The sequence below is a fragment of the Eurosta solidaginis genome, chromosome 4, assembly GCF_040869045.1.
Source record: "Eurosta solidaginis isolate ZX-2024a chromosome 4, ASM4086904v1, whole genome shotgun sequence".
In the NCBI taxonomy this organism is placed as follows: Eukaryota; Metazoa; Arthropoda; class Insecta; order Diptera; family Tephritidae; genus Eurosta; species Eurosta solidaginis.
The window spans coordinates 161,997,826-162,016,876 of NC_090322.1; the positions used below are offsets into that span (position 1 = coordinate 161,997,826).

The 19,051-nt window shown below is 37.5% G+C and overlaps 1 protein-coding gene and 1 long non-coding RNA gene across 3 annotated transcripts in view; one reads left to right on the top strand and one right to left on the bottom strand.

Moving 5' to 3' along the window:
- The window catches only part of LOC137250559 (uncharacterized), a 552,581-nt gene that overhangs the window by 174,873 nt on the left and 358,657 nt on the right, over positions 1-19,051 (top strand). The gene's annotated exons all lie outside the window — the stretch shown is intronic.
- LOC137248286 (PE-PGRS family protein PE_PGRS5-like) lies at positions 5,043-5,870 on the bottom strand. 2 transcript variants are annotated; one of them, XM_067779159.1, is made up of 3 exons: positions 5,772-5,870; positions 5,524-5,709; positions 5,043-5,451 (listed from the first exon to the last, which is right to left on the bottom strand). In XM_067779159.1, exons 1-3 carry the CDS (start codon positions 5,824-5,826, stop codon positions 5,117-5,119), a joined length of 576 nt encoding a protein of 191 aa, XP_067635260.1. In that variant the 5' UTR covers positions 5,827-5,870; the 3' UTR covers positions 5,043-5,116. The 2 variants fall into 2 exon arrangements, with proteins under 2 accessions (XP_067635260.1, XP_067635259.1); XM_067779158.1 differs by having other exon boundaries at positions 5,043-5,709.

Sequence of the window (19,051 nt, forward strand, 5' to 3'; positions counted from 1 at the left end):
GGTGGTTTAGGCGGTGGATTTGGTAGCAGTGCTCAATTTGGTAGTAGTTTTAGAGTTTCCGTAAAAGGCGGTGCTGGTGGATTTGGTTGCGGTGTGAGCAAAGCTGGTGGATCAGCAGGAGGCTCAGAAAGTGGCTCTGGAAGTGGCGAAATCGGTGGTGCTTTTAGCGGTGACATCGATAGCAATGCTGAATTCAGTGGTGGGCATGGTGGCAGCCTTGAAGGCAAATCCAATTGGTCAGTAAAAGGCGGTGCTTCTGGATCAGGTGGTAGCCGAGTTAATGGACGTTTGGGAGGAACAGCTGGTAGAGCTGCGAAAGGAGCAGCAGGCGGCGAGATCGGAGGTGGTTTTGACGGTGGATTTGGTGGCTGTGCTGGATTTGGTAGTAACTTCGGAAGTGCAGGAAGAGGCGGTGCCAGTGGGTCAGGTTGTGGTGGAGCAAAAGGAATTTTTGGGGGTCAAGCTGGTGTATCAGCAGGAGGTTTGGCTAGTAGCTCAGGAGCTGGCGAAATCGGTGGAGGTTTTGGCGGTAGATTAAGTGACAGTGCTGGATTTAATTGTGGACTGGGTGGTGAATTTGAAGTTGCAGGAAAAGGAGGTGCTGGCGAATCAGGTGGTGATCGAGCGATTGGAAATTATGGCGGTCAAGCTAGCGGTTCAACAAGAAATTCAGTCAGTGGCTCAGGACGTGGCGAATTCGCTGGTGGTTTTGGCGGTGGCTTTGATGACAGTAACTTTGGAGGTGTAGAAGAAGACGGTGCCGGTGTATCAGGTGGTGGTGGAGCAAAAGGAAGTTTTGGTGGTCAAGCTGGTGGATCAGCAGGAGGTTCTGGTAGTGGCTCAGGAGGTAGCAAATTCCTAGCACTGTTTCTGAAAAGCCCGCCGCTCGCTGTAATTATTGTAGGAAGAAAAATCATTCTGCAGAGAATTGCTACAAAAAGATAGAAGCGGAAAAGAAAAATGCGGTAAAGGTAACAAAAGAAACCCCTCGAACAGCCCAACAAACTCGATTTTAACTCTATGCAAACCACTATTGTCGGTAGAGATATACCCACCATAGATATAAATGTAAATGGGTTAAACGGTGAAGCATATTTAGACACAGCTGCTCGCACGAGCGTTGTTAGTTGGAAACTCTTCAAACAGCTCAAGCAAAAAGGCGTTGAGTTCCAAGAAGTATTTGCAGAGATCGTATTAGCTGATGGAATTCCCCGCAGGGAAAAAGTGTATTCAGCCATCGTCGATATTATTATTGGAAAACGTTATAAGCGCATTCGTTTCATATGCCTTTCAACTGCTAGGAATAACCGTACGTTGCTAGGTATTGATTTTTTGGAACAAGGTAAAGTTGTTATAGATCTAGCCCAGCGCACGTGGCATTTCGCAGATTGTCCTGACACGATCTTTGAGTTTAAAATGCAACCAACAAAAACAAAAAATCATCTAACACTTATAGCCACAAATGTACGACAACATGACGAACAAAATAATGATGTTTCTACGTTTATGTCCTGGTTTGAAAAATCCAATAGTGAAATCTCGAAAAGCGAGGGTGGAAATGAGTATGCACCTCGAGTCATCAACGAAATTTTTAAAGATAGTTAACCAATCGGTTTTGAAACGCCGGAAAATGACATTATGTTTCCGCCGAAGAAAAAGAGCAACAGAGCTGAAGGGAGAGTAGGCTGCTCGATTGAATTGAACTCACTTGATACAAAATTGCGCAATGAAGAAGCTAAACATCTCAAGAAAGGTCAAAAAACTGCTTTAAAAGAACTGTTGTGTGAACAAAAAAGCGTTTTTGAAAAGTAGGCCATGTCGAACATTGCATTAAAACTGAAGGGCATGCACCAATTTCGTGTCCGCCGGTGTCTCAGGTGGTGGTGGAGCAAAAGGAAGTTTTGGGGGGTCAAGATGGTGGATCAGCAGGAGGTTCGGGTAGTGGCTCAGGAGGTGGCAAATTCGGTGAAATTTTGCCGGTGGCTTTGGTGGCAGTGCAGAACTCGGCGGCGGCCTTGGAGCTGCAGGTAACTGGGCAGTAAAAGGTGGTGCTGCTAGATCATATGGTGGATTAAGGGAGGTAGTTGGAAGTATTTTTGAAGGTAAAACTGATGTCATAGCTGCTAAAGTTAGCAATGACGTTTCAGGCACGGGTGGTGATGAATCATCTGCCGGCTGGACGAAGTGCACTAAGATTGTAGATGGCCAATCCTGTGGTATTTCATGCACTACTGTAAATGAAGATGAAAGTTGGTCTGCTATTGGCGGCGTTATTGGTAGCGTATCTAATGGGATGTCTCGTGATGTATCTGAAGGTCATAAATCACCCATAACCGTCTTACGTTGTTCTCAGGTGAAAGGAATTCGTATTCAATGTGTTCCGGATCTCGTTACTGACCTTAAAGGTATGAATGGATTTAGTTATGGATCCAACTACAAAGATGAAAGTAAGTTTGGTGGCTCAGACGAGGCAGGATTTATACCTGGAGGTGGAGCTGTAGAAGGAACTAGTGATATAAATTGAATAGATAAATATATATTATGTAATATGTATGATTAATGAAGGTTCGGTTGTTATATTTTGATCTTTTCCTAAAATATTCCTGATATTGTGAAATTACTTTTCGCAGAAGAAGAGCAATGTCGATAAGCGAGAAGTGTACATATCGATAAAGATGTACAGAAAAAAGTTTAAATAATACCACTGGCGAGTCATTAGTACTTCTTTCTAGTTGAAAGGCGTGCAACTCCGGCATAGCTTCGAATATAAACGCAATTTTTTTGTAGGAGTATGTGTGTAGAGACGCGAATTTCCGATACGATAATTAACCATATCGATACTTTTTCCCTTCGATACCAAAATAAATTGTCGCAGCTCTATATAATATTCCTGTTTCTCGATAACTGACGCCATTTAGGAGCATGAAGGGAAGTCAAGTCTATCATCACTTACCTCTCCAAGGTCTCTCCTCTGCTGCCAAATTACGATGTCGACTGATATAATTTCCTGGCGGAAGCGTCTACGCATATTCGCATAACATGATCTACCTAACGAAACCTTTGAGTTTTTATTCACTTCAATGTCCTCATATCTGCGTAAGGCTTCTACCGCTCATCATTATACCTCCTTCGATACTCGCCATCGGTAGCATGGACAGTACCAAAAATCTTCCCTGATAACTTTTCTCTTAAATACTCCAAGAGCCATCTCATATCCTCTCGACACCGTCCATGATTCCGAGCCATATTCTAGGACAGGTATGATGAACGACTTGTAGAGCGTGATTTTTTTTCGTCGAGGAGGCCTTTACTTTTCTATAGCCCCTTCAGTCCAAAGAAGCGCTTATTAGCTAGGTTTATCCTCTGTTTGATTTCTAAGCAGACAGTGTTCTTGCTATTTTTGCTGGTTTCCAAATAGACGAAATCCTTTACAGACTCGCATGTGTATCCATGACGTGGCTGACAAGACGCGTATGTGCCGATTCTTTCTTAGATAACAGAAAATACTTCGTCTTGTCCTCAAAACCCACTTTTTTGCTCTTTATCCAGAGAAGGCAGAATTCATAGCTAAAATTATCTTCTTTAAAATTATGTGAAGGAAGTCGCACCAAAAGATGTCGCGTTGTACGAAGTCTCGGTGGGTTTCGAATGGCTTGGAGATGTCTTTCCAATTCTTGTGTCATTTGGCAGAGCCTTTTTTAATTTGCAGGGAACTTAAATTCAGACACAGCAGCAAACAAGCAGCTTCTCTTCGGGCTATCAAAGGCTGAGGTCGACAAAAAGATGGTGAGTGACAAATCTATTAACTGTATTCGGTAATTGAGCGGTGTGTGGGATCGCTTTGTTTGAGGATTGAGCACACTTAAGTTTCAATCCGACGGAATGCGCTCATCCGACAATATATTACATTGAAGTATTCCACCTTTACCTGGCGCCTTGTGATTTTGTGGCCGGGATATTGTCATGTCTGACTTTTTCATATTCCCGACTTTAAGATCATAATCCCTTACATTTTCGCCGTGGTCGTCATTAGAGAAAAAGTTGTCATTTGAATCTTGTTGCTCGGTTTCATTGAAAATCATTTTAAGTCACCTTTTACGACAGATATACCTACCACGGGCCCTCATAAACCACAGTTGGCCTAAATTTAGAAGAAGGAATCTTAGAAGCCTTCTAAGCCATAAATCCTTAGCGGTTGAAGACATCGCCATAGTTAAGTTATTTACGAACTTCAATGTCAATTACAGTTAGAATGTAGGTACCCACATTTTTCTTGAAAATGGCAAAATAGACCCCCCAGCATAACGTATCATACATAAAGAGCCGTTGAGCTTCCACGACAACTTACTATCTAGAATAACTCCCAGATATTTAGTGCAAGGTTTTTTTGCAGAGCCAGCCCTCTTGGCTTAGGCATGGTCTAACTTGCGACCTTTTATTCATTGGTAAACAAAGATACGAATTTTTTTCTGAGTGTAGTATCTCTGAGATTTTCTTATACCTTCTTACAACAGTGATCGAAATTCAGAGGTCGGGTTAAGGGTCTAACAATGTACTCGCGGCAAATATGCCTTTTGTTAGAGGCAACTAAAATATCCAGATCATATTAGGGGTTGTGTAGGGCAATCATTTTAAGGGGTTTCCACTGCATTGTATAGTTTCTCCAACCCAGTTTTCACCTCACCGTGTCGAAGCCTGTTTTCTTAGTTAACGTGGCTCTGGCGATCTCATGTTGCTCATTGAACTAGGGTGTGGGATTGAGATAACCTAGGAGGTTCAATGTATTCATACAGCATAACCTTATCCGACGACTTCACGATAATGTAACTCGTTTCTCAACTCTCCTGCTACTTTTTCATTAGATTTCTTCTCCTTCTTCCTCTCCCTTCTATCCTGCCTTCCCATTTTCTTCACTTGTATCCCCACCTTTACTTTCCTCAAACTCTCTCATTTTTCTGCTCTCTTATTCCGACCATTATCTTTTATTGCTTGTATGTGTGTGCTACGGATATCAGAGTACAAAACTTGATGTTAAAGAATAAATGACGCCGCTATTTATTTAAAATTTATTAAAATGAAAATATATATATATTTTAGTAACCCACATTTTGTTTCTTCACTGCGATTGTATTGCATTAGCAAGGCCTATTGGGCTTTTCAATTTGCTTTGTACGTCATGCCTCACTTTTCCCAACGTGTTTGCAGCACCTTCAAGACCAACTCCTACTAAACCACCAATATTTGAATTGCCTTCAATAGCAATATTGTGTCCACCAATACTGCAGCCTAAGCCACCGTTCAGTTTCACATCGATATCAGCGTTGCCCCCAGTTTCTTTAATGCCTATATCCCCTGAGCTTTGAATATTGCCTTGAATACCACAAGTGATTCCGTTATCGCCTCCAATGTTACCAACCAGTGCAGCGCCGAATTCCGCATTGGCTGCACCACCTGCAGAAGATCCATTAGCACCAGCTTTACCCGTAGCAATGCCACTAAGACCGCCTTTAATTCCTGCATCACCTAGTGGACTGCTGATTTCAGCTCCGCCTCCAATGTCACCTTGAAATTTAGCACCAACCTTGGCAACGCTTTTGGTCTCTCCAAAAGTTTCACTAATATCATCTGCGTTTCCATTGTTAGATTCTAGTGTCATATCTTCAGTTAAGATTTCGTTTGAAGCATCTACACTTCCTTTGTTAGAGTTCCCTTGAGAAGTTTTAACAATTTAGTTCCCTTCAGTATGCTATCATCATTCGCTGTATACTCACCATAACTCAAAGCAAAATAAAATGTTATTACATTCAATAATGTTAACAGCCTCATATTTAAAAGTTAAATAATATTTGTAATAAAAGAAAACCCTGCTTTTAAAGACATCGATGGAGGTCTGAATTACAATTTGAATTTATAACCGAAAACAACAAAAACAATGTTATATAAGTGCTTACTATATTAGTTTAAAAAAATGTTTAACGAAGTTTTTTGCATGAACTCTATTAATTTTTATGGTCATGCTTTGTGATTCGGGGGGAATATATTCACGCGGGATTTGGAAGGGTTCTTGATAACACAATAGGCATCGTATTAAACGCTGACCAGTTTTCATTGTTTTTTTTGGGGAATTGTATCGACGTAATGATCCTTTTGGAATATAGATTCAGTACGTTCCAGTAACAACCCTGCAGTCAAACTAACTAGTTGTATACTAGAAGATACCCCAAATCCCAACTACTTACAATTTTTTCTTTTTCCAAATTAGCAACTGGTACTTTTAACATGGCGACGTCCTACGGAATACCAATTGCCAGTCTCTGCATCAGCATCATACCTGTTCACAAACTATTCTTTATATACACCAGAATCGGACCAGATGCCCTCTCACGCGCCCAACGCTTTTATTTAATTGTCTGATCAACGCCCTAGATTGATAAGGAGTGTGATGTCTAGTACCTAGGACCTGCCTAATTATTTTCTAGTTTTTCGTATTATTATTATTTCATGTAAGTATTGTTTTCAATAAAACCGTTTAACTTAAAATTTTTTTTAAATTATTTTTTCAACATATGTTGATAAAAGCATTCCCTGGGCGCTACCTAGCAAAGATATTTACTGACTCAGAGTGTATTAGGCTTATGGCATATTTATGTTTTTCTTGGTCAACCGGCTGAGTTAGTAGGTACCGTATCTCATCGTAGTAGTTGAAGCCAGGAAACATGATAGAGCATATGAAAATAATAAGAAAGGTCATAGGAAATCTCACATCACAACTGCGTGACGCAATGTCCTATAAGCTCAGAATCTCACGGAATTGTCCGTTGTGGACAGGACCTACTGGAAAACAGGGAATCCCTATAACGACCATGACTCAGAGGTCTGCTTCACGGATGGTTCGAAATTCGATGACGAAAGAACGGGAGCTGGTATGTATGGACCGAACTTCAAGAAATCGATAGCAATCGGATGCTACCCCACCATATTTCAGGCAGAAATCCATGAAATAGAAGTCTGCGGTAGAAAATGTCTGCGAATAGGCTCAACATCGAAGAGCATTTCACATTATGTCGTACAGCCGAGCGACTCTACGTGCCTTGCAATCCTACACAGTTACATCTCAGCTAGTGGATGACTGCACTGAAATCCTTAATGAACTGGGAGCCAAAAACAAGGTTTTGTTAGGATGAACCTCAGGGACATGAAGGCAATGAACATGCAGATTACCTAGCAGAGCAGGTGCTATAGCAGCATTCTATGGTCCAGAGCCCGTTTGTGGACTTACAAAAGCACACACCAGGGAAACTATAAGTAACTGGGAGACTAAACAATTCAGACGTCACTGGATTGATTGCCCAGAGCAAAGACAGGCCAAAGTATTTATACTTCCGGCAGCGAAAGTATCAGTCAAACTCATTAATCTAAGCAGGGAGCACCTAAGAACTCTTACTGGGTACTATACGGGACACTGTCGTTTACGATATCACCTAAGTAAGTTAAATCTATTCGATACCCAAATTTGTTGTTTATGTGAGTTGGAGGATGAAACGCCGGTTAACATTCTCTGCGAATGCGTCGTCTGGCTAGGCATATACTCTCCCATCTAGTTGGCGTGGCTATTAATACCTATGTGATATGGAGTAAAAAGCCTGAAGAGGTACTTAGATACAAGAAATGACTCCAGATACAAAATTATACTGAAAATCTGCACAAAGGTCGCAGGCTTCCAGGCCTGGTAATAATAATAATAATAATAATAATAATGATGTAACGAATTTAGTGACCCTTATGTAACTAAAGCCCTTTTCATCACCTTAGTTAGACCGATACTAGAATACGGATCAATAGTCTGGAATCCACAATATCGAGTTCATGCAGATAGACTTGAATCAATACAAAAGCAATTTCTACTTTTCTCTTTAAGGAATTTTCAGTGGGACTCTGCGTATAATCTTCCACCTTATACTAGTCGGTTAAAGCTTATCAATCTTCCAACTCTTGCAAGTCGTAGAGAAATGCTAGGCGTTATATTTATGGCTAAACTCCTGAATGGACTGATTTCTAGTCCAATTCTTTTGAACGAAGTAAATTTCAACGTCCCATCACGGGTGTCAAGACATTACAAACCTCTTCTTTTGAGTCAGTGTAGAACTAATTTCGAATTAAATGAATCTTTTCGGTGTTTGTGTCATGATTTTAACACTCATTCTAATTCATTTGATATAACGGATTCACTTTTTACCATAAAGAAAACTGTCTTATCCTATCTTAACTCTTAACAAAAAAAAAAAAAAAAAAAATCAAATAAATTAAAAATGTTCACTTATTTAACAATGTAGTATATATATGTATAATTTCTATGTAATTTCTAACTGTTATGTATAGTACTCAGCTGATGATTTTTATTCTGTAGCTGAGCAGTTTTAGATCTCGACGCTTAACAAACCTCCGCCTATCAACAACTCGGCAATAACAAATCCGTGCGTCATGCGGATGCGCCCCTCGCGCCGGTCTGGCGGGCTTTGGAGGGTTTAATCCGTTGGGTATTATTATTATTATTATTATTAATTTACTCTTATTCGCAACTATATACTAACGTTCGTATCGCTATACTGTTGAATAAATAACTCCAATATTTAGTAATGCAAAATTGCCTTTATTAAAGTACTTCACAATAACACTGATACTTCACAACCAATAGCTTGCTTAAATGAAACTGATTGTCGCGCCTCTACTGTTGCCGCCTTTTATACTGTCTGGTTTTCGCATTGCATAGTTCTAGGCTTTTCCAGAATTTACTTAGTTACTGCTATGTAATTATAACTACAGATGCACGTGTATATCTCTCATATGCGCGTGGGTTTGTGAGCGACACTTCCACAATTATAACGGCATAATTTTGGGAGCATTTCAGATAAGAAATCTGCATGTGTTTGTGCGTCTCTTCTCCGCTGCGTGTAAGTACATCTGTGTACACATAATGATTGATTTATTGATGTGCAAGTCACTGCTTAGCATCGACTTAGATATGATAGTTTCCCTTAGTGTTGCTAATAATCGTCACAATAATAATAAACTCATAGTAGTGTTTATGGAGATGTGTTCTTGTCCCTCTGAATGAATGCCATTATGAAAAAATTTTGCTTAATTCCAAGACTGGGAACGATAGTAGGAATGGGTTTAAAAATTATAAAAGGACTAAGTAAAATAAGAAAAATGGAGGATAAGGTAAAAGGGAATGGAAAAAAGGCAAGGCTCTATTTTTAAGTGTAGGCAAAACAATTCTTGGGCAGAAGAGAGTCTGCCGGGTAAGCTAGTAATATATAGGATTAACCTTCCCAAATAATCAATTTCAAAGGAATCGCACGATAATTAAGATGTTTTCGAACAGGGCGACAACTGGTCCAATTCCCGGAAAGAAAGGTTTCACAAATAATAAGCTAGTCAAGGAGGGGTACCCCTATACCAAATTTCAAGCAATTTGTGCCAAAAATTAAATGTTTTTAGAAGAGGTCGGCCCCTGGTCCAATTTCCAGAATAAAAAGTCTCTCATATATTATCTTGGTCAAAGAGGTTCCCCTATACTGAAATTCAAGCGATCTGCATTATATATTACGTTTTTTTTAGAATGGATGGGTCCCAGATCCACGTCCCACACCAAATATTAAATCTAAACCCTACCCAACTCCTCTTGAACACACACACTATTCTCCATCAAAATCGATTCAATGGGTTAGGAGGGTTCAATCACAAACACACGTACATAAAAAATAAATTTATGAAATATCCAACTGAGATATATTAATGAGGTACAGAGACGTTTAAGCTTGATGGGTTGACTATTGTTGAAGTGAACTCAATTACAAGCAGCAGAATACGTATGTCAAAAGTCCTGTGTTAGAGGTTGGACAGGATGCGATCATCAAAACATTTGACATTTACTGGAGTCGTCATGCAGAACAGATCCGATTCGGTGTTGAAGTTGTGGTAGGAGTGGAGCTCCTACTTTACTTTTTCAGTATGAAGGGCAAAGATTTCACAAAATCGTTGTACTAGAAATTTAAAAAATTTAATTGTTTGCTAAAATATTAGTTTCCGAAAACGGAGCTGGGTCTGAAACTTCTTTTATAGTTCCGAGATTCCAAAGAACAAAGGCTACAGATGGCTTACAGATGGTTGGTTAGGTTAAGAGGGCATGTGTGAGAATAAGTGAGCCCAATGAGTACCGGGTGGCTTCCCATTTATCGAACCAGATTACTTCCTAGTAGTCCTCAACAAATCATTTTCTTTTTCTGCTGAACCTAAGTATGAGTGAAAGATCCTCTTTCCCAACCTATGGTAGGCTGTCGAAAAACCGTGCGCCGAAACTTTGTGTCGTATTGTTCGACACATTTTCCTCTTGATACTGACAGCTTCTGAACAGGTATGCTCCCATCGATATGCGCCACCATTTTTGGCATTGGTGCAATAGCGAAATGACTTGTGATGATACCTGTAAATATTATCACTGCAAAGTTGTTTAGCTTGAAAAGGAAGCTAGTTACTATCCTAGCCAAACATAACCATAATTGGCTTAAAAGGTCGTGCTCCTCCCATTTGGGCCACAGCAAGTTGGTGGCCTCAATCTCATATTCCTCGATTTTTCTCAGAAGAAAACCAGGCGCTGGTCGCTCGGAGCTTTGCGCCTCGCTTATGACCATTTTGACCTTTTCTGGACAACTAATCTGCAAATTAATTTCCCTCACTATCACTGTGCTCTGGATACCAGCAAAGGGAGATATTGTGGTGTCCCTTAGAACGCCAACGAGACTTGACACAATATCCAACTTTATCACTTTAGATTATAATGCCTTATAGGTGGCTTTGCTATCGACAAAGATTTATACACTGACGTCTGGAACCGTACTATTCTAAAGTAGCGTGACTGCTCTCTCTCTATGGCAGGAGGTTTGCCTGGTACATACTGCGTGTGTCAGAGAGGCTTAAAATAACTCCATTATGCCTCCATAAAAACTATTCGAATAGTAAAACCTATCTCTGATTGAATGAAAACAACTAGTCGATGATTGCTAGTTGATATTTTTACAACTTTTCCTAATCGATTAATCGGCTATTATAGTAGTCGATTATCAACTACTACTAAATTTGTGCAAATATGGTTCAAAACCGCGCCTACTTCTTACATATCGCATATTGACTGTAAAAAAATTCTTTGAAATTAATTATCCTCAAATTCGGCATATTGAAGCTAACCCAATTTATTTATTTGCTTATTTATTTATTTAAATATAGTACTCTTGGAAATACAATGTTTCTTACAGACTACATAACGAACTAAATATATTTACAAAATAATTGTTTAAGTTAAAAATTCGTTTAATTGTAATTTAAATTTAGATTTTTCAATTGAAAAATCTATATTCAAAGAATATGAGAACAAATTAAACCCTCGTAAGGTTCTGATGAGAGGATATTATTAGTTCTCACGCATTCAATAAAAAACAAACATTACTTCTTAGGTTCCTCTGTGGAACCAAGAAGTTAATTCGTTGTAAAAGAATCGGAGCGTCTACTATGCCTTGAATGATGTCAAACACAAAGCTAAGCGAAAGCAAGGTTCTTCTGTTATCCAACGTCTTCAGGTTAATAAGGAGACATCTAGCATTATAAAACGGAATAGCCTCTTCAAAGTTTAATCTGCGCAGACCAAATTTTATGAAGGTCTTTTGCACCCATTCTAGCCTCTTTATATGGCAATCGTAAGATGGGCTCCATATAAACACAGCGTATTCTAACGTGGAACGAACCATTGAGGTGTAAAGAAGTTTTGGAGTGTATGGATCAGTAAAATCAATACTGCAACGGCGTAGAAATGCAAGCATTGCGTTTGATTTAGCAATTGCATAATTTATATGATCATGAAATATAAACTTCGAGTCAAAAATTTCTCCTAAACTGCGTAGTTTAGATCCATTAATATCATATGATGTAGGAATTAGGGAATGGGATTTTGAAAAAGTTATGTGAAAACATTTACTAATATTGAGTTACCGGTGGTTTATTCTGCACCAACTGGCTACATTGTCCATATCATTTTGAAGACTTTGTGCATCAGAAATACACGAAATTTTTGAAAAGATTTTCAGATCATCCGCATACAAAAGGAACTTAGAGAATAAAAGACAGGAAGATATATCAGTAATAAAAATAACAAAAAAGAGGGGACCTAGAATACTGCCTGAGGAACGCCTGAGGGGGCAATAAAGGGATCGAACGCACAATCATCAACAACGACTACACACTTGCGAAGAGAAAGATAAGATTTAAGCCGAGATAGGAAGGTTGATTGAAAACCGACATTGGCTAATTTATCTATTAAAACTGAATGACTAACCTTGTCGAAGGCTTTTGAGAAGTCTGTATAAACAGTGTCCACTTGCAGCCGATCATTGAAAGCTGATACACAGTAATCAGAGAAAACCGCCAGGTTGGAAACTGTGGATCTGCCAGACACGAAGCCATGTTGAACAATGTATTCAAACAGCTTTGACGTTGTTGATAATTTTGCAATAGGGCGGTAGTTAGCTACATTTGCTTTATTACCGCTTTTGTGAATAATATCAATAATGAATCAAAAAAACTCAACTTCCAAGGGATTTGTTAAAAATGAGAAGAAGAGGAAGAGCCAAAGCCCTACAATTCTTAAAAAGATATGACGAAAATCGTCCATATCAGGTTTCATAGAGGGTTTAATATTATTGACTCCTTCCACTATATCTTCTAAAGTAAGCTCCAGAGAGCCAAAATTTATTGCGCTATTTAAATTAAAGATTATATTAGACGATAATGGGGAATCATTATCAAAGTTCGATTTGAAGAATTCCTCAAAGAGATTAGCGGCATCGTAAGTCGAACCTGTCCTAGTCTCATTGTAGAACACGCCCGATGGATGCGAGGAAGCGAGCCTTCTTCGAGTCAACGTATCGCCAAAAAGATTCAGGGTTTCTCTTGATTTCGCGCTCAAACTTGCGCTCATAATTCCTATTTTCTATATAGAGATTTATTAAGAGATGTGAACTTCTTCGCATATCTCAAGTAAAGATACTTACGAGAAGAGCCATTTGAAGACTTAAACTTTTTAAATTGGCATATAAATAAGAAAAAAAATAAGAGTGGCGATATCTTCAGCATGGTTAAGGTACAGTGACGAAGAGTATAACCATGCCCACTTTCTATATCTTTGAAAATACAAAAATACGTACTGACATATAACGACGTTTTATCTCTGAAATTTAATTCAATATTTTTTACATCTTTCTCGACAGTTCGCTGTTTCCCTTGTTTGCTCCACCAAGTCGTCAATTCAAGAAGGTTCCTCTCCTCCATGTTATGAGCGCGTGCAACACTTTTTATCGGTTTTAAGCAAGCGTGCTCGATTATAGAGTTAATTATATTTTAAAGTGATAAAAACTTAATAGATTTGTTTTAGGATTTGTGCTGTCACGTTTTAATTAAAACTAACTTGAAGCCTAGAAAAAGTATATACAACCAGATTTAGCGTTCAAAGCATTTAAGTTTAAGTTATGAAGCTGATATTGATTTTTAGCTTAGTTACGGTTTCTTTGGCCTTCAGCAATGGTGAGTGTATAAAGACGAGCCAGAGTTCAAGATATCATTTATAGTTTACTACCTTATACCCGTGGGTTTCACTGCACGTTGTTATAAAAAATATGGAAAATAAATAAAGCACCTTCAAAACACTTCTTGTTTCACATGTATAAGCGATATATATATATATATATATATATATATATATATTATTTGTGTTCACATTTTCTGATGAATAGTTAAACACTGTAATTAGCTCCAAAACTAAATAATGTAATTATATGATTTTTCTTTAATTCAATGAAATCAAATTCTGGACTGGTATCCGACCAGAAAGGAAAATACCTAAGAAAATTCCAAAAAAAAAAAAAATATAAAGCAAATAATTTTCGTAGGTATTTTGAATGGAACGAACAAAGTGCTGTTAGCTACTACGCTTATAACTGAAGAGCGCCTAGACTGATGTCGATGATTCACATCAATTGTTAATGAATATGACCAAAAGAATGAATCAGAAAAAAAAAATATCATAAATTAGCGAACATACTAAAAGGAAACTTAATTTCAAAGAAATGATTTCAATGTCTGTTGAGAATGAATGGCAAGTGTGCAAATAGTATGCAATTCTTGCAGTATGACATTAGAGTTTAGCGAATCCAAGTTTCAATTCTCCTAGCTTTCGTCATGACAATCAATGAATCATAGAACCAATCGTTGAGTGTGGCTGAATATGGGCATTAACGTTTTTCACATGGTCAACTATATTTCTCATGTTCTGATGTCGGAAAAAAATGTACTTTGATAGTTTTAAGAACTAAGAAAAGAGTAAAAAATATCGTTTATAACATGCATATTGCTTCATTATGAAAAAAATTACAAAATCGACACGGCCGCAACCCTACCCTGAAATTACCTTGAATGTTAGCATATAGTTGTCTCTTATTATATTGGTAGCTTCATTCGGAAACTTGAATTGTACATTTGTATATTGGCCAGAAAATGCCTTGACTCCGCTGTTGAACCAGAAATTAGTATCGCTAATGGTTCTGGTGGGCATTACAATTCCTCTAGCCGAACTTTTTCTGAGGCGCAACACATTCCAGGCTTTTCGCTTTTAAATTTTAGTGCACAGCAAAATGGACATACATTGTTCATAATGCCAATTACCACAAATTTATGCAAACTATAATCGATATCGTTGTTATATTGAAATGCGGCACCACTCAAAGGAATATTAATGTTGCGTCGACCTGCACGTGACCTGGCATACATTCCCTGTCAATGGCATTGTGATGTACCCGTTGTTCGTCTGATCGACGTTCTCTTTCGTTGGATCTATTTTATGTTCTCCGCGACCGACGTCCAATAGTGCTACTTGCCCTGGAAGGCATTTTGTAATTCACTCCACTAACAGCCCAAAACTTAAAAAAAAGATTGGTCGAATAAATGCTCTTTGTTATCACACCACTTTTCATTAAAATAAACACGTTTATAGAAGCAGGAAAATTTTAAGTGTGACTTCGTGAAATAAATTTTATTTACTATTGCGAAAAGTAAAGCGCAATTAAAATTATGTAATTTTAAATATCTCTATGTACATATGTATGTATGTCTTTGAATGAGTTTTCTTAATTTGAAATAGCAGGCGGCTGCCTGCTGAACAGATAGAACCGAAAATATGCATACAACAAAATTGTTTGGAAACAATTTTGAAATTTGAAATATTTGGTATACATATACATATGTAAGTGATTTGTAGGAAATTTCTTATTGTAAATTAAGTATACGGAATAAAAAAAAAAGTGCGGAAAAGGCAAAAAATAGGCTTGTACAATAGGGAAATGGATGGGGATAGGGATGGGGATAGGGATTTACCTTATATATAGCCTTACCAATTTTCAATAGTCTAACATTAATACTTCATTAGATATTGAGTATGAAAGATCCCATTTGTATGGGAGGTGCCACGCCCCCTTTTCCGATTTCAAAATGGGATAAAAATAAGAATAGATACTTACCTTATATAATGCCTTACCAAATTTCAGTAGTCTAGGATTAGAAGTTGCATAGATATTGAGTATGAAAGATCCCATTTGTATGGGTGGTGCCACGACCCTTTTCCGATAGGGACTTACCTTACATAACGCCTTACCAAATATCAGTAGTCTAGCATTAATACATCCAAAGATATTGAGTATGAAAGATCCCATTTGTATGGGAGGTGCCACGCTCCCTTTTCCAATTTCAAAAAAAAGTCCATAAGAACCATGCGGGACCATGTACCTGACCTGTGTGTAAGTTTGGGTAAAATCCTAAAAGACTAAAAACTTGAAAATAAAATAATTTAAACAAATTTTTTAAGTTAAACGGTTTTATTGAATATAATACTTACAAGAGATAATAATAATAATAAAAGCTGGAAAATAATTAGGTAGGTCCTAGGTACTAGTAATCGCACTCCTCACCAATCTAGGGCGTTGATCGAACAATTAAATAAAAGCGTCGGACGCGTAAAATTTCTATTGATAGTCATATAGCATTTTCAGGTCAAATGAAACTTTTTTAATTTTAAATGAAACTTTTTTAATTTTAAATGAAACTTTTTTCATTTTAAATGAAACTTTTTTCATTTTAAATGAAACTTTTTTAATTTTAAATGAAACTTTTTTAATTTAAAATGAAACCTTTTTAATTTTAATGAAACTTTTTTAATTTTAAATGAAACTTTTTTCATTTTAAATGAAACTTTATTCAAGCCAAATGAAAGCATATTTGGCATCGTCCATCTACAGGTTTTGTCACTTGCTTTTACACTCCAAAAACGATTATGCTTCTAAAAGTTAACTATGGCAACTGCCCCACTGTAGCTTTTTTGTTACTTTTCTGTTACTATATATTTAGTAAACAGTTTTTACCAAAAACTATATAAAACCTCCACTCTCCAAATGATTATTTCTCCCTTGCACTTCTCCAAAGATAACGGATTCAATAATTATTCAAATTCGCAAAGAAAAGTGCAATACGTTTTCAGTTGCAATTGATCTTTGAACATGAGTGAAAGTTAAAGCGAAAGTGATTTCAGCTCTGGTAGCTCAAATAATTGGGAGCCTGCCGAAGGCAACCAAGATCGTCGGCGTTACCAAGCCCCCCATGGTCATCAAAGAAGAAGAGTTGGTCAATATCAAAAAGTTTCTGCAGAAAAAAAACTACTTTTAATAAAAGCATACGAAGACGGTAAAAGTGTCGCTGAAGCTGCAAACATGACGTCAGTTAACGTGAATATAGCAAAAACATTGCTGGGGCGATTCGAAGCAAACCATGGGGAATTATTAGATAAACGCCGAGGAGGATATCGCACAAAAAAGCTAAAAATCGAAGTATTGGAATTAATTGAAACCATCGAAGAAAACGAGCCAGGAATTACTTTAAAGAACATGAAAAAAAAATATTTTTGATAACAAAAATATAATTCTGTTGCAAACAACGATATTTAATGCACTTAAGACGTTAAAAATAACATTAAAGTTGGCTTCTAGGGAATTAGATAAAATCAATGAGGAACGTACACTAACTTTGAGACAAACTTACGGCAGAAATTTTTCGCAATGGGTTCCTCAAGAAAGGAATAGAATGTATTTTATTGATGAATGCGGCTTTAATCTTCATCTAAGAAAATCGCAGGCTCGTTCCAAAAAGGGCAAGAGAGCACATGTAGTTATACGTACTGTTAAAGGTAGGAACGTTTCACTGGTCGCTGCAATTAACATCGATGGTGTTGTTCATCACAAAATCGTTTCAAATGTAATATTTAAATGAAATATTTTTGTTGGAGCTTTTTGAAAAAATGTTAGACTTGCAAACTGTGTTTATAATTATGAACAATGCAAGTATTTATAGGGCTCGAGAGGTTCAAAACTTGATAGAAAATAGTGCACATATCGTTAAGTTTCTTCCACGATATTCCCCTATGTTAAATCCTATAGAAAACGCATTTTCTAAAGTTAAAACCTGTGCTCGGTCTATATTAGGTACTCCGAGACTCGACAGTAACATGCGTGATGTAATTGAACAAAGCATTGCCAATTTGACACAAAATGATTGTACTATTATGTTATAAATATGATAATGAAAATTCCTTTAGCTTTAGAAAAAGAAATCCTTCACAAACTGATGTTTTTTTTTAAGTACTGTTTTACTTTCTGTGTTCATTTATATATTAGGGTACTTTTTTCCCATACTGAAATTTTGTGGGAAATACCTAAAGAAACATCCTTTGAAAATTTTAGCTCTTAATATACATATTTAATACTCGCCCTCCGCGTTTGAAGATTTCCCATATCAAATACGCGTCAACCAGAGTTTTTTTTAAATCCCTCTATATCAGCGGTTTTGTATGCGATGTTGTTGTTTCAAAAAACATGTTACTCAGAATGAAAGGATCTACTAAAAATCGGATTTATTGCACAGCACTGGCTCAGCAATTTTGTAAATTCTTTCATATTTGGTAGTATGTTTTTCGAAACAATCAAATCGCATGAAAAACCTCTGAGATAGAGGGATTTAAAAAAAACTCTGGTTGACGCGTATTTGATATGGGAAATCTTCATACGCGGAGGGCGAGTACTAAATATGTATATTAAGAGCTAAAATTTTTAAGGAATGTTTCTTTAGGTATTTCCCACAAAATTTCAGCGTGGCAGTAAAGAAAAAAGTGATGGTGAAAAAAGCAGCCTAATATATATGTATGTATATAAATTCGAATAAATATATTTTCTAAGTATTACATTTAAATACAATATGCAATGAAAAATAATGGAATATTTGTTTTTGCTTTTCAAAGGCCCAAACGAGTGAAGTGCAGCGTGACTGCGCCACAGAGTAGAAAAGATCACTTTATACGGTTACGTTTTTCAGCATAGCTAAAAAGGATCTCTCCACAGTCCTCATGCTCTACTTTATAGTTGGTAAAAGTAATGTTTCTCTCAATACCTTGCTATCGTTCTATGTTGTTTGGTAAGTCGTTGGTCTCTACAAAGAGCAAAGCATAATACAGAGGATTCAACCGATGTGTTAGTTGGTGTTAGACAATGAATAGGAGTCACTCTAATACATAGCACCAGACCATATTGAACACCCAAGTTGATGGCACCACGCTACCGACTATCTTAAACCCAAAAATCTTGGGTGTGACGTTCGATAAGGATCTACATTTTGGAGAGCATGCAGCCGAAATTGTACCGAAAATCCAGAGCCGTAACAAAATCCTCAAATCTCTTGCTGGCAGTACTTGGGGTAAAGATAAAAAGCGCTCATTATCACTTACAAAGCAATTAGCCAGCCGATTGCATGCTACGCGTCCCCGATTTGGTCGCCAAGCCTAAAGACTACTCACTGGAAGAAGCTACAGGCCTGCCAAAATACTGCCCTCAGAACCGAAACGAGTTGTTTT

Excerpts from the sequence above, each read along its gene's own strand:
- LOC137248286 (XM_067779158.1), bottom strand. The coding sequence starts at position 5,826 with ATGAGGCTGTTAACATTATTGAATGTAATAACATTTTATTTTGCTTTG. Across the intron at positions 5,710-5,771 it reads TTATTTTGCTTTGAGTTATG|GGAACTCTAACAAAGGAAGT; the intron begins GTGAGTATACAG and ends AAACTTCTCAAG.